The sequence below is a fragment of the Brugia malayi genome (genome assembly GCF_000002995.4).
Source record: "Brugia malayi strain FR3 genome assembly, contig: Bm_v4_Chr2_contig_001, whole genome shotgun sequence".
Taxonomy (NCBI): domain Eukaryota; kingdom Metazoa; phylum Nematoda; class Chromadorea; order Rhabditida; family Onchocercidae; genus Brugia; species Brugia malayi.
Genome location: NW_025062476.1, coordinates 4,440,834 through 4,455,945, shown reverse-complemented (window position 1 = coordinate 4,455,945; position 15,112 = coordinate 4,440,834). Strand labels below are relative to the sequence as shown.

Here is a 15,112-nt window from a genome sequence, read left to right as displayed (position 1 = left end):
CAATTGGCGTCAGTCGTTGCACTGTTGCTGCTAGATTTTACACATACACATAAATTGTGTTACTTGTAATCTCATAGTACCACTGGTTTGTTCTATTTGTTTAAGTTATAGAATTTTGATCAGTAAGATCGATTAGAAGAAAAACAAAGAAAAATTGAAAATGAGCAGAGGAATTCTATGGTACAACACTGATATTAAAAAATACTGAATTAATGTTTTTAAAAAGCATAAAGCACTTTTGGTTAAAGTTTTTGCAATAAGTGTTTTTCATTTCAGACAAGAACTTTGGTATTAGTTCTCTGTTAAATGATAAAAAATGAATATTGAAAATTGAGGAATTAATGGATTTTATATGTTCTATCCCAGAATGAACTCTAACTCTAATTTGACTTCTTCACACTTCTTCACTCACTACATTCACGCATATTTCTTTAATTTATTTCTTTCAATGATTCAATTAGTTTTATTTCTTTCCTGCATGTCTTTGTTTTTTTTTTTTTTTTTTTAATGTATTTTTGGCACTTTCTCAATTCCAAGATTTACGAATATTGTCTGAATACTGTCTAACAAAAAATAATTTTTTTTTTTTTTTAAATTTTATACAATATTTTTGATTAGTCTTGAAATGAATAAATCTTTCTTTCATCTGGAGTATAGGTACACAATTTAAGGTTGTAGAAAAAAGAATGCTTAATATCGTTAATTAGAAACCAGAAAGCAGCACTGTTTTCGATTCTCTGATATTAAAGGTTGATTTCATCAATTTATATTTTACTTTTGCTTGATACTTGTTAGCATGAATAATATTTCGAGTAATTGGAAGGCAAACAGCAATTATATAGCAATAATGTGCTGATACCAAAATTGCTATTGATAAAATGGCTTGAATAATTACTATTATTTACAGCTAATATATTTCAATACTAATATTAAAATATAAATATAGATGATGTCATGAATTTGATTTAAATTAATGAAATTATTCATTGCATTTCATGCGACTAAATTTACAGAAATTGCTTTATGTTAAATCTTATTGAAAAATTGGATGACCTCATCTACCTTACATCCAACAATTAAGTTTAACTGTTTATTTTAAATTAGGCAGAAAGGCTGTGTAGGCTGTTCAAGCAACTAATGATAAGTTACAAAAGTGATGGAAATAGAAGAAGTTAGATTTAACTGAATTAAAGAAAAAACAACTAAAAAATTTTCTGACACATAAGGACGGACTTTATTGAATTTAAAGTAGCAAAATTGTTAAATTTATAATCTTCAAGATACTCATTATTTTAAACAACTTTTAATGTGCACATTATTAATGGTTCTCATTTATTATGATACAGTAGAAGAATTGGATAAGAGTGAAATAGAATGTGATACTTGAAAGATATATGACTTTATCCAGATTCTTTCAAAGTATTTACTTTGTAAACAAATAGACAAAGTATAAGGAGTAATTAATGATTTATAACTGTGATGGAAACACAGAAACAAAAACTATGAGTGATGGAAGGAAAATTTCTTCAGGATTGCATTGGATACAATCAAAAATAAAATGAATTGTTTTTGAATGAAAGCAAGCATTCAAGCAGTGGAATGTCAATAATAAAATATTAATTAAATATTAGACTGATCTATTTTTTAAAAAACAATAAGGCTTCATGGCTTCAATCAGTTACATTGCAACTAAATCTATCATTTTGGTCAAATTGATCTCACCAAATTTTAAATATTTATTCTTGCAAACCTTCTGAATTATAAAACTGTTACTGACTTTATTTCATTATTCATCCAACTGAAGGTGAATTTGCAGCTTAGATTAGTTATTTAAATTTAATTTCCATAATTTTTGAATGTTGTTTGGACAAGTTGCTTTTTGTCAAATGAAGCGTATAAATTGACGATGAAGAAGATGGGAATTATGAGCATCGATGAATATTAATTTAAATCAAATCAATTTATTGATATTTCCCGTTTCATAGAAAGCGTAAATTATGTTTGGTAAGCAACGATTCAGTCAGCTCAGGTTTGCACTTCATTTTCAATCAATAAGGTAAACTTTCGCTGAATTAGTCGAAGTTGTTAGCTAGTTCTACCCTCCTATCTCTGTCGAAATCAATAAAAATAAAAAAAACAAAAGTAAGTGAACAAAAAGACAAGTAGAACTTCTAAAGTCTTCATATTTCATATCAGCCAACATACCGTATTTTCCACTCTTCCAAGGATTAAATTGACTAGAAAGAGTGAAAGAGAATTTTCTAACTTTAAATACCCATAAAAAAAAAATTTTTTTTTCAGTGAATAATTACATTTAACTTCACACTCATTTAACTTCATACGCACAATGATAATGAACGTTGGCTTTAGAGTCTGAAATGAATGTTACAAAAACATTTGTAATTAATCTTTTCTCTAACACTTTATTTTAACTCCATTACGGCATTATACGATGGTCTTTCTTTCTAGACGGCAATCCCGACGATGGCACAATGCTGTTACGGCAAAAGTATTTCGATCACCAGAAGTTACCATACGTTCAACAAATTTGGATGAAAAATTGCAAGAAGTCGTTAAAGAGGTCAGTAAGTTAAAATTAAACGGTAAAAGAAAAGAACTAAATAATTGAATTCTATCAAAGCTTATATCTATCGATCTTGATAAATTTAACTAAAGGTAAACCATAAAGAACAAATACATAATGGATATTTAGTTGGCTAAAGTTAAAATAGATTTTCCATCGTTCTAAACCTTTATATGCAACAGTATTAAATTTAATGAAATGAATTGTGTGGATATCTCATTTTTGTAAAGTTATTCAGGAAAACAAAAATTGAATTCAGGTTGTAAGGAAAGCGTTGGGTCATTGTTCGACGGAAAATGAAGTCGCTTCAACAATTAAGAAGCATTTCGATGAATTGACAGGACCATGTTGGAATTGTATAGTTGGAAGAAACTTCGGGTCACATGTGGAATGCACTCTTTATGTACATCTCATTTATTCCAGAATTTCTATTATTTTGTACAAGATAGATTAAATTTCTTTTCCTCCACAAATTTACTGTTTTTTTAGGAAGTAATTTTGAAATATGTAAAATGATTTTGTTTATTTATCTATTAATGAAATTGGACAAACATCCATATTTCTCACACTTCAGAGGGACTGATAATTCTGATAATTTCATTTTGATAAGAACTGATAATTCATTTTGAACCAGTTCACGTTTCTCATTACCTTATATTTTGCGCAAGTGTGTGGATATCTGGATTGGCCACTGTGAGAATGATAATATAATAACATTCTGAGTTATCATCGTCAAACTTACTGTCAGGAATTTCTGATTTCATTTAAAAAATCTAAAGTATGAAAATCTAAATGGGTAATTGAAATTAAAATAATAAGCCCAAGAAAAAAGTTTTTGAATTTTTTAGTATCTCACCTATTCAAAATATATAGTTACTGATGATTCAGTTATATTTGCAATGAAGAAAACTTTTAAAAAAAGTTGAATAAATTCTTTATTGATTGCTTTCTTCTGCAGTTTCATTTTCCTTTTTTATTTCCTTCTGTGTTTTCTAATTTTTGCTATTTTATCATTACTCATTAGTAATGTCAGCGATTGTCAGTACATAGCTCTAATAAGCACATTTTATTTTTATCATTACCTTTCTTTCTAATATTTAGGAATTTTTTAAATGGATAAAAGATTCTAAAGAGTTATTTGCCCTAGTTTTCAGTAATTGTTTTCAATTTTTTAAATTCTGGACTGATGTATAGAGATTTATCTTTTTCTGTCTTTTCCCTATTTAATAACTTCTTAGCATAATTTTATTCATTTGTATTGTTGAAAATTCATAGCATGGCTAGTTAACTTTATTGTAATACTTGTCCCGTTTACTGTTAATTTAGCTATTAACCTCTGACTATATATTCATGTTTCTAAAATTTACCTCTTGTATGTGCTATGACAAGATTACCTTGTAATGTAAACAGAAGTTAAAATTTTTCTTTAGAAATATATTACTTAATGTCATCTGTTTAAAGTATGACATACTTTGAATTTTAATGAGCTAAGTCAATAACAAAATATCTTATACTTACTTCACATTCTTTTCTTTTTCTAAGAATCCTTTTTGATCGTTCAGTCATTGAATGATTTGTCCGTGTCATATAATTCTTAAATTATATTCTAGGATTTGAGGAAAAACTCAAATTCTTTTATCGATTTCCAAATTGACAGATAGAGTTTTAATTTCTCCGTTCAAACATCGCAATATTTTGCTTTACTCTTTATCAATCCAAAATTAAAAAATTAAATAAGCGCATTAAGGAAGAAAGTGTCTCATTTGTTAAAATACTATAATCTCAATAAATTGTAATTTGAAAGCAGTATAAAATGTTAATGAAAAAAGGCAGATCATTGATCCGTAATTGATTTTATTTCAAATTTATCAGCAGATACTGCTTCGTAAGCAATTCTTCTACTTAAACAAAATTTGAACTTATGAAATTTGCTGGCGATAAGTTACTGATAACATAGTTGTAGTTTCGGTAAGCAAGAGAAATTGATTAACAACACTGACATCAATGTTAAGCGATTTTAATTATTAACAAAGGGATATCATTATTAAAAATAAAAATGATAACGACATGTGTATGTGTTAGAGTCAAAGTTACTACATTAATTTCTGAATTTCAAAAAAAAAAAAAAGAAAAAACTGAAATGCTTCCATTATATTTTGAAAGAGAAAATGAAAGAAAAATTATTGTATTTAAACAAATTTGAGCAAAAAAATCATTTCTTGAAATTTTGAAAAAACCTGCTCGAAATTATACTTTAAACTCTACATCAATATCATGTTTCCATGCAATTTCATTAAGAATCTCATTCACTGATCGTTTCTTAGTCTCGGGACAATAAAGTATGATAAGAATAAGAAATATGATAGATGGAAGAATAAAAATTAAAATCGAATATCCACCGGTAGTTGTTGCAAGTGGATAGAATCCAAAATCTAGTACTATTTTAGTAAATGATTCAATCAATGACAGAATCGTAACTGTACGAAGTATCATACTTTTTGGTACCAATTCAGCTGAATAAAATCTCGATATGGAACCAATACCAAGTGATGTTGCAAATAATACCATCGATACACCTGTTAATGTTCCGAGCTGAAAATATGTTTATATTATGAATAATTTCAAAAAAGACACTTCTTGTTTGACAAATAAAATCTCGAAATTAATGAATAGATCTCTGTTTTGAATATAATACACTTCCGAAAAAAAAAAAAAAAAATGCTTCATTATTTTAAAAATTGTGTTACAAGAGTATTAACATGTACTAAAAATGAAACCTTAGCTGTTTCACCAACTACAACAGAAACCATTGTCATTGAGAGAGCTAATATGCTAACGAATTCAGATATGATCAACATCGGTCGTCGTCCAACACGTTCAATGATAAATATTGGTATCACTGATAGGGGTAATCTGATAACTGTATTAGCTAGTGATCCCCACTACAAGCATTTCATTGAGTAAAGCACAATTATTACAACAAATGTTTTAAATTAAGCAATAAAAGATACCACCAAATTGAATATTCCATAATTTGTAAATTATCTTCGTTAAAACTGTTTGAAATGTTGCTAAGAGCAGCAGCTATCCACAAGAATTCTTATGCAAAACGTCCTTCTTCTTAGGCCAAAAGATCCATCTGATTATTTATTTTCTTTTATTTTAATCTATAGCAGAAGTAAAACCTTAGTAAAGTATGCTTTACTAAATTTCAGATACTCTGTCATATTACCATTTAAATAAAATCTCGAAATTAATGAATAGATCTCTGTTTTGAATATAATACACTTCCGAAAAAAAAAAAAAAAAAATGCTTCATTATTTTAAAAATTGTGTTACAAGAGTATTAACATGTACTAAAAATGAAACCATCATCAAGATAGGTAATGAAATATTTTAAGACCTGGGAGAATGTTTTTGACCATTTGCCCAAATTATGATAAATAAATGTATTAAATGATCGAATAACTCGCGCTCCCGTAAATACGTAAGCAATCTGAAACGCATTACACGTCATCATAAGATTAATGTCAATTATTTTAAGATTTAAAGAAGTTTTTAAACATAGAAGTTTGCAGTTTTCTTTTCAAAAAATCTAAGATAATGTAGGTTCATATTTGATAATAAAATTAAAAACTAATAAAACTTCACTAGATTGAAGTGTCTACCTTGACCATAATTCCGATCCAAGCTCCAAATCGTATAACAGATGAAGATGGATCATTGGCCTTCCATGGCATAAACATAATTTCCAAACCATTCGGCTGTCTTCTATTATCTACACCTTTTTCCTGCTCTTCTTTCCTTTGACCGTCCTCCTCATATTTTATTATTTGTTCATCGATTTCTATATCGCTTTTTAGGCCATGATAGGCACGGATTGCAAGTGCAGCCTGAAATTTATTCATTTCGGATTACAAGTGCAGCCTGAAATTTATTCATTTCGGATTACAAGTGCAGCCTGAAATTTATTCATTTCGGATTGCAAGTGCAGCCTGAAATTTATTCATTTCGGATTGCAAGTGCAGCCTGAAATTCATTCATTTCGGATTGCAAGTGCAGCCTGAAATTCATTCATTTCGGATTACAAGTGCAGCCTGAAATTCATTCATTTCGGATTGCAAGTGCAGCCTGAAATTTATTCATTTCGGATTGCAAGTGCAGCCTGAAATTCATTCATTTCGGATTACAAGTGCAGCCTGAAATTCATTCATTTCGGATTGCAAGTGCAGCCTGAAATTTATTCATTTCGGATTGCAAGTGCAGCCTGAAATTTATTCATTTCGGATTGCAAGTGCAGCCTGAAATTGTTTCATTTCAAAAATTATTTAAATGAACATTTTGTTGACAATATAGCACAAGGAATAAGGGTTTGTCATTTAGATTTATTATTCGATTTACCTTAAAATCTTCTCTATTACTCAATTTGACTGAAATGATTTTAAGTAGTAATATAGGTAATATTAGAATTAACATTTTATGCATTTACAATAATAAAATTTGATGGTACTTAAGGAAAATTACTCTATCACAAGCTTTAAACAAAACAACAGCTTTTGGAGTATTTGTATTTTATAATCTGTTACACACTACTCATTAATGTCAATTATTTTAAGTTTTTAAACTTAGAAATTTGAACTTTTCTTTTCAAAAAAACTAAGAAAAATATTAGTTGCATCAATCTTAATTATATTATTTGCAGTCTTAACCAGTGTTAGCAATTTTTCATGATAAAATTGCAAAAAGAGCTTAGCTCAAACTTTGAGCGAAACTGAGCCATAAGCTTAGGCTTAGCTTAGCAATAGAAAAAAGAGGTTATTATTCTTATGATACAGAGGCTAAATCAAAAAGATTTAATCGAATATTTTCTTTCCAAACTAGAAAATATGGCATTAGATTTGTCAATAATATTTGAAATCAAAGAGATTTATCTAATTCAATTAAAAAAAATCAGCGCTTCTAGTTGTAATACAGCATAAAAACAAAGCTAAAGCATTCAAAAATCGTAGCATAAAAATTATAAAAAAATTGTGAAAGGCAAAAAAAAAAAAGAAAAAAAATAGAAAAATCAACAATGAGAGAGAGAGAGAGAGAGAGAGTCAAGTTGGTTTTGAAAATTGTTCTGAACGTGTAAGAACTTATAACTTTCTACAATCAAAGATAATAGATCACAGAATCAATGCTTGAGGAATTTATTGAGGTATTAATTTCATGTAACGAAGCAGAAAAGATTGATTGGGAAGAGTTAATACTTATACGCTTATATCAAAGCAATAAATAGTAAAAATAAATTATCATTTTCTAATTTAGATTTAATCCCAAATTTAAATATTAATTAGAAGATTTTAGAATTGAAATGAAAATTCTGTTTGCTTTGCATGAAATAAAGAAAAGGCAAGAAAACATAAAGTGCATACAGAAATCAATTAGACCTAATATATTTTATTGAACTCGGCATTTCATCTTTCAAAATAAAATTTATTTGTGGCAAAGCTGCAGGTAATCCTTACAAAATCCATTTAAGTGTCACCTTTTGCCAGTTGATTAAATTGATGAACTAAGAATGAAACATACTTCTTGTCGATTATGAGAGAACATTAGCGCATACTGCGGTGACTCATGCATTAGGATAAATACTACCAACGAGACAATAGCAACAGCAAGAGGTACCACGAACATAAATGGCCATATGTCGGGTGCTGACAGTGGTACTCCAACTAACTGTGTTAATAAGTTACCTGCAGGATTTATATATATTGAAATACTTTGATACTAATTAAATAATTTTCAATTAATAAATCATCTCTCTGACATTGAAATATTTTTAAACAATCTTTTAAAATTGTACAAGAAAAGACAACCACTGATGCAAAGACTGAAAATTTTGAAATTATGATGTTAATTATTATACTGCCAATCTGTCTCAAAAAATTGGAACAGAACTGGCTAATTTTTTATAGGCTTATTTTCATTGCTTTTCAGGAATGATAAGGCTAACTTTTATGTTTAACGATTGAGAAAAAAAAAGTTACCACAAATTTTAGTTCAAGACGAGAATTTTGAAGTGAATATGCCTCTGAATTTTTTTAAAAACAAACAATATTAAAATAAAATTGGCTGACCGACTGTAGCAATTACTTCCTGCCAGGAATTGACAAATCCTCGTTGCATTGTTGACGCACTTTCTACAATCCAAACGGTTTGCACAACAATTGCAATACCATTTGCTGTTCCCCAAAGGAAACGACCAACTACCAATGTTTCATAGTATGGAAAACATAACTGTGTCAACGTTGAAAGTAGTAATGCTGAAAAAAAGGTATTTTCTAAACTATGAAATTATCAAATATTAATCTGGCCATATCAATCTAAATAAATAATTAGAAATGAAACATTGGCCAAGAAAATGACTTAATGAGATGAAGTAATGTTGAGAGTTTTTATTGATGTGACAGTGTAGCACACATAATGTCAATATTTGATAATCTGTGATACTCTTATTGATCGTAAAATTTAACATAATTACTGCTATAGCACATACCAGGAATAGAAATAAGACATGAAATGATAGCAGTTCGACGACGACCAATTCGATCACAAATTAAATATGCAATCATTTGACCAACAATACCAGAAATAGGATTTATTACATTGATTAATGACCAAAGAAAATCCAAAACTAATGGATCGATTGGTTTTCCAGATCGTGCTATTGTTGACTCATTAATGAACTAAAATTTGATATGGTTGAACCGTTAACTGCTTGAAAAAAAATTTTTTATTTGGATTTTTAGCAGCTTTTTTTTTTAAAAAAAATTTTTGAGAAATTTAAAAAGTTAATTGATAAACATAATATAGCAGCACTACCTGTTGTATTTCCAAATATGGCTGATTCAATATAGACAACAAATATGCTTGTTGAAAATTTCCATTAAAACATGCAGCTAGCGATAAGGACAACAAGTATGGTGGTAAACCCATATTAAATTCAATTATCACTCGTCGAAAAATTTGTCGGAATTTTTAAATCCTTTAGAAAAGAAAATTTGTGAACAATATGAAATGGATAATGTGAAAATTTTTTCGAATTAACGTTCTTAATGATTCTGTATCATATTAACCATTTGCTTCAGTAAATTAACTGAAAAAAACTATTTATAATGACAAGTCTCAGTAATTACTGAAACTGATCAAAAATAATCAATTTAGAAATGAAAATTAGCAAAGTGTAAAAAAATTTATTTGAGTAAATTTTTTTAAATTAAAAACAACATAAAAAGTATGAAACAAAAAGAAATAGATGAAAAGTTGAAGAGATAGAGCAATCACATTTGGGTGAAACATGAATTTCGTGATCAAACATTAAACAAATAATTACTACTCAATGTGTTTGAGAAAATTAGAAAAAATTTATGGAAAAAAGAAGTGTAATTTAATGTCAGTTATCAATGAGTGCTTTGTTATTCATTTATTTATTTATTGTTTGTGAAAACAAACTAATTAGTTAATTTGTTTTGTGAAAAAAAAAAAAAGTGAAGTTATGCTATATCTGATCATGTTGAACAACAAATCAACCAGAGAATTATAAATCATTGAACTAAGCTGTGAGACCTTTTTTTGTTGTGAACTTTCATTTTAAAAGGTATAAATTAAGAGAATATAGCTGAGCAATAATTTAAATTAATTAGTCAAGCAATTACATTTGTTAAAACAATCAGTTTCTATTTAATTGAAGGATTAATTTAACATATTTATTAATTTAGTAAAGCCAAAAATTTAATCAAACTTTTATTGCTTGGCTAAAATTATTTCTACCTCCTAAAAGTATTTCAAAATTGTTAAATAAATACGCTGATTTGAACATATAATCAAACAAAATCTGAATTAGCTTTTTCATTCACATATATATATTTTATTATTTATTTATTTTTTTTTTTTTGAATTTTTTTGTAAAGTAGAAGAAAGATATATTTTTGGACTAAAATTTTTCAAAACTAAAATTAAGAATCTATAACATTTATATAAAGAAGAAGACAAATAGTTTCGCATGCACTGTTAATGAAGTATATCTAACAATAATTAAAAATAAAAAGTACAACAAAAAAAAAAAACATTAGATGTGTTTATTTTGGAAAGTATTTATTATAATTACTTTATTTAAAGTTTGAATTTATTATTAGTAAATGCATCATTTTCATTAGTTATGATCCGGGAAACTTTGTGCAAAGTAAGATGAAATTAAAGAAATAATTTTTAAAACCATTCTTTCGCTTCTTTTTTTCAGCCTTTGAAAATTATATTTGATGAGATGAATGATAAGATATCTGAAAGTAGGAAAACATATAAATTTCAGCAAAGAAAAAGAAACATTTAACATTGTATTTTCTTAAAATCAAATTATCATATTATCATAAGACATATTGATCTACTCGTTCAGAATTGAAATGATAATTACAAAACGGAATACAAAAAGGTATTTTATTACAAATAATTAAACTATCTACGATGCCTTGCAGCTTCTGATCTTACCTAGCAGTGAATTTAGCATGATGTTTTCAAATTATGCATCCGTATTATGCTGCAATTCATGTGTTAAAACATATTTGGTATTATTTTTGAATATTTATTAAAATAAAATCATAAATGAATTAAATTAAGGTGCACTAACTATCAGACTGGTCCAGATTTTTAGTTTACAAATAGTTTAACAATAAAATGTAGTGAGAAGCAAATTTTTAATACCTAAAATATTTGAGCTAACATAAGAAAAGAAGCATCTTGACTATATTGTAACATTTTAATATGAAATACTGCATTTCATGGATTTTTAAACATTAAAGTTTGTTTCGGAAACAAACACAACAATTAACTATAAGAGAAAGGCTAAGGTAAACAAAACTTCATATCTCACAATTTGTTAGTAGAAAGAATCATTGCACATATTGATATGTATATGATTTCTGTTCTGCTTCGAAAAGTTTATGTTTTCAAGAATTACAAGTGTCTTAAATATATTGATTATATTTTAAATAAAGTCCAGTATGATGGAGGCAATATCAATATATGAGTAAAATAAATTTTTCATTATAATACTGTATTATCGAACCCATAATTTTTAATCAGTTCAAAAATTAAAAGTTCGAATTCGAATTTATGCTAGTGTTTTCGCCATCTGTCCCAAAATTGTGATTATTAACGGCTTAAGTATCGAAATGATTTACACCTGAAAAGATATAAGCAATGAATGGGATTAAGAATACCATTTACTGAAAGGTAGGAACTCCATCTCTCATCTAAGTTGGCAAGAAATACTATTATGCTTTGAAATTTCCAAGAGTTCAATTCTAAGAATGTAAATTTGTACTTTCATTAAAGAACGAAACTAAAATCACAATTATAAAGTGATTAAAAATCATTAACATATAATCACAGATCGCTGTGAAAGGTACTTTTTTTCCTCTAAAATTTCGATAGATTCAAGTGTGCAGTTTATCTCTGCAACTGCACTATTCATTCACTAGTTCACTTTGAGTTACCCAGAACTTTAGCTAATGTTTTGGTGAATCTTCTTCACTCCAAAAATTTCAATACTATCTCTACCTGATAATATTAGCCGCATTAGTAGTATTTTATTAATTTATATCTTACCAGATATACAACATGAGAAATGAAAAAAAGGCAGATCCAAAAAATGCGGGGAGCCTTATCAATTGACTTTATTTCGTTCGGTTTTTGGCAAATTTTAATTAAATATAATCTCATAGTAAAAATTTATTTGAGAAATTTATTTGGAAATATTTAATTTATATTTTTTAGATATAAAAAGCATGAAAGATACTGAAAGAAAAATGGGTAAAATCGACATTTTCACAATAGTGCAAGGTGTTTTAAAAATATTGTAATAAATGATGACATTAGAAATTTTCTTAAATGCAGTTAAATTTTTAAGAATTTATTAGCCATTTCACTATTTGATAGAAATTTAGCAAATCATTAAAGCGAAGAAAAACGTAGAAAATATAAAAAAGTGATGATTTACATTGAAAATTGTACACTTTTCTTCAATACTTCACTATTTTTTGTGTTATTGTATATTATTTTTAGTTTATGTTTATGACAGAGAGACAATAAATATAATATAGTTATTGCGAATAAAAGGAAAAAACTCTAATATAAATACTAAAGCTTGTCAGCAAGTCATCAACATTCGGCTTCTTATTAATCAGTTCTTTCTGTTTGAATAATCGAACTGATAAGGAAAATTAGTCATCATCGTTATCAGTAGCACAGCTTGCTCAACACTACTAATGCTTTTGCAAAAATGATAAACTTTTAATTTGGTCGTTTTGGAGATGTCGATAAAATAATAGAAGTAGATGTAATGATAATAGAAAATGTAACAGCATAATTTAATATTTTCAGCAATAGTTTTCTTCCAAATTGCTCCTGAAAACATTTTGAACTTTTATTCAAAATTTTTAAGACTTCAAATATTTCCAAAATCAAATTAATTTAGTTCATTCCTCTAAAAAAATTTTAAGAAACTTTCTCAATTCAGTAATTTTATTTTGTATTTGTAATGTCAGTGTGCAACAGAATAATGAAATGGTTCCGGAAGAAATTTAAAAATTATAAATCATTACTTAATAAAAATTCACCAAAAAAGAAAAAAAAAAAAAATTGGAGTCATTCAGATATAGTGAACTATCAGTAATTCTTAATAACTTTTGTTAATAAAAAACTGATCTACTAAACTTCAGCCACACATTATACACTTCTTAATCTAAAATCCGTATGCCAATAATTCATTTACTTATTTCTATGCAATAAAATTTGCATCTGGCAGATATTGCAATGATTGTTAATTGAATTTATATATATATATATATATTTATTTATTTATTTATTTACTCATTTATTTATTGTTTATCTATTTAATATTTATTTATTTATATGTGTTAAAAAGAATGACATTGAAACATCATAATTATCATAAGAAACATTACACTCATCTCTGGCCGGAATATTCGAAAAAACATTCGATGAAAAATTGACTTTTCTAACCGTTTTCAATTGGTTGAATAATTTGAATTGATTAAATTTACTGATGAACATAATCTATTTTGCTAAGAAATACATCAAAATTCACTTACGAAATCGATTTGTCGTTCAGATACAAGTCACGTGAAACACGTGGAAGGTTCCTAGGACTTCAAGTAAAAAATTGAGGTTCTTTCGGGATACATTTTATTTTTCTGACTAAAATATGACATGTTATATAGAAGATAGCAATAAAATAACTTTAGATATTCAGTTAAATTGGAGCTTTACTGGAGAGTTTTAATTTTTGCTCAAAATTTTGGAAATGTCAATAGCTGAAGTTAACATTGATGAAAACTAGATTGTCTCTATGCTCAGTCAACTAACCCTAACGCATTGCTTACCAAACAACATTCACTTGAAAATAGTAAAGGGTAGGTAGTCTTGCAGAAAAAGATGAAATTAAGTTATTCGAATTTGATGACAAAATAGTTGACAGAATGACATAATTATCTCAAATAGTTGCAAGAACTAAAATCTGTAAAAAAAAGTGCAAATTAAATTAATAAGAAAGAGCAAGAAACATTTGAAGTGTTTTAATGAGAATTCTAATTGTAGCTGTTATCGATATTAGTAATACCCGCAAAATAAATATTAAATATGCTAATGTTAATTACTTAAAGTAATTTCATTAAAGTTACCTGTTTATCAAAATAAATCCACATTTTAATGGGAATTCCTTGGAGAGGAATCATAAGAGATGTCGCTCGACAAATTATCCCCTTACTCTGATAACGAATTTCGGAATTGAGCTGTGCAAAGAAATCCGTTTTAAATGCTTTCTGCCATAAGACAAGGATATATGCAAGACATTTATTTGAGACAAAATAAATAAAACAATGAAATTTAAAAAAAATAAATGGAATCGAATGAATGAATGACAATTGGATTTATATGTACATCCAAGGATGCGTCACACAGACTGGTGCCCAGCTATAATAGTTGTGCATTTAACAAAAAAGCCGAAAGGAATGGAATCTGCAATAGGATGATGCATACGAGATGAAGAATTGACTGAACAAACAGATTCGTTAAGTGTAAATTCTAGTAGATAAATTAGACTAAATCAATGTCAGCGAAATAATTTTGCTCCGAAAATTCCCAAAGCTAATCAAAATTTGATCTAAGGTTTAAATAGCATTTCGAAAAATAACAAAGAAATTCTTTTTTTAAAAAAAAAGAAATCATGGCATGAGTTCTATATAGCTCTGTTACCTACACAGCTTGGATTGGATACACATTCTTACTTATTGTTTTTGCACATCTCAGATAAACTATTCTTAGGACAAATGGATACATAATGTGTTACAGTTTTTTTTTTTCTTTTGATGACTGATATAAGTAGTTGGTCTTTTACTGATTGACGTAACAATTATCAGAGAATATCACAGATGCGAATAGAGTCGATCGATCGCTATGTTTTTCTTC

General features: G+C 27.4%; 2 protein-coding genes across 2 annotated transcripts; one reads left to right on the top strand and one right to left on the bottom strand.

The window, feature by feature from the left end:
• Positions 1–1,997: 1,997 nt before the first annotated feature.
• Bm8648 (Dynein light chain type 1 family protein) lies at positions 1,998–3,038 on the top strand (the record flags this gene model as incomplete). The annotated part of the gene is made up of 3 exons (XM_001896392.1): positions 1,998–2,029; positions 2,470–2,581; positions 2,844–3,038. The coding sequence occupies 3 exons, from the start codon at positions 1,998–2,000 to the stop codon at positions 3,036–3,038; spliced, it is 339 nt and encodes a 112-aa protein (XP_001896427.1).
• Positions 3,039–4,831: 1,793 nt separating this feature from the next.
• Bm6945 (Major Facilitator Superfamily protein) lies at positions 4,832–9,565 on the bottom strand (the record flags this gene model as incomplete). The annotated part of the gene is made up of 8 exons (XM_043078382.1): positions 4,832–5,176; positions 5,362–5,526; positions 5,988–6,080; positions 6,253–6,477; positions 8,159–8,322; positions 8,707–8,892; positions 9,126–9,315; positions 9,452–9,565. The coding sequence occupies 8 exons, from the start codon at positions 9,563–9,565 to the stop codon at positions 4,832–4,834; spliced, it is 1,482 nt and encodes a 493-aa protein (XP_042934316.1).
• Between the last annotated feature and the right edge of the window lie 5,547 nt (positions 9,566–15,112).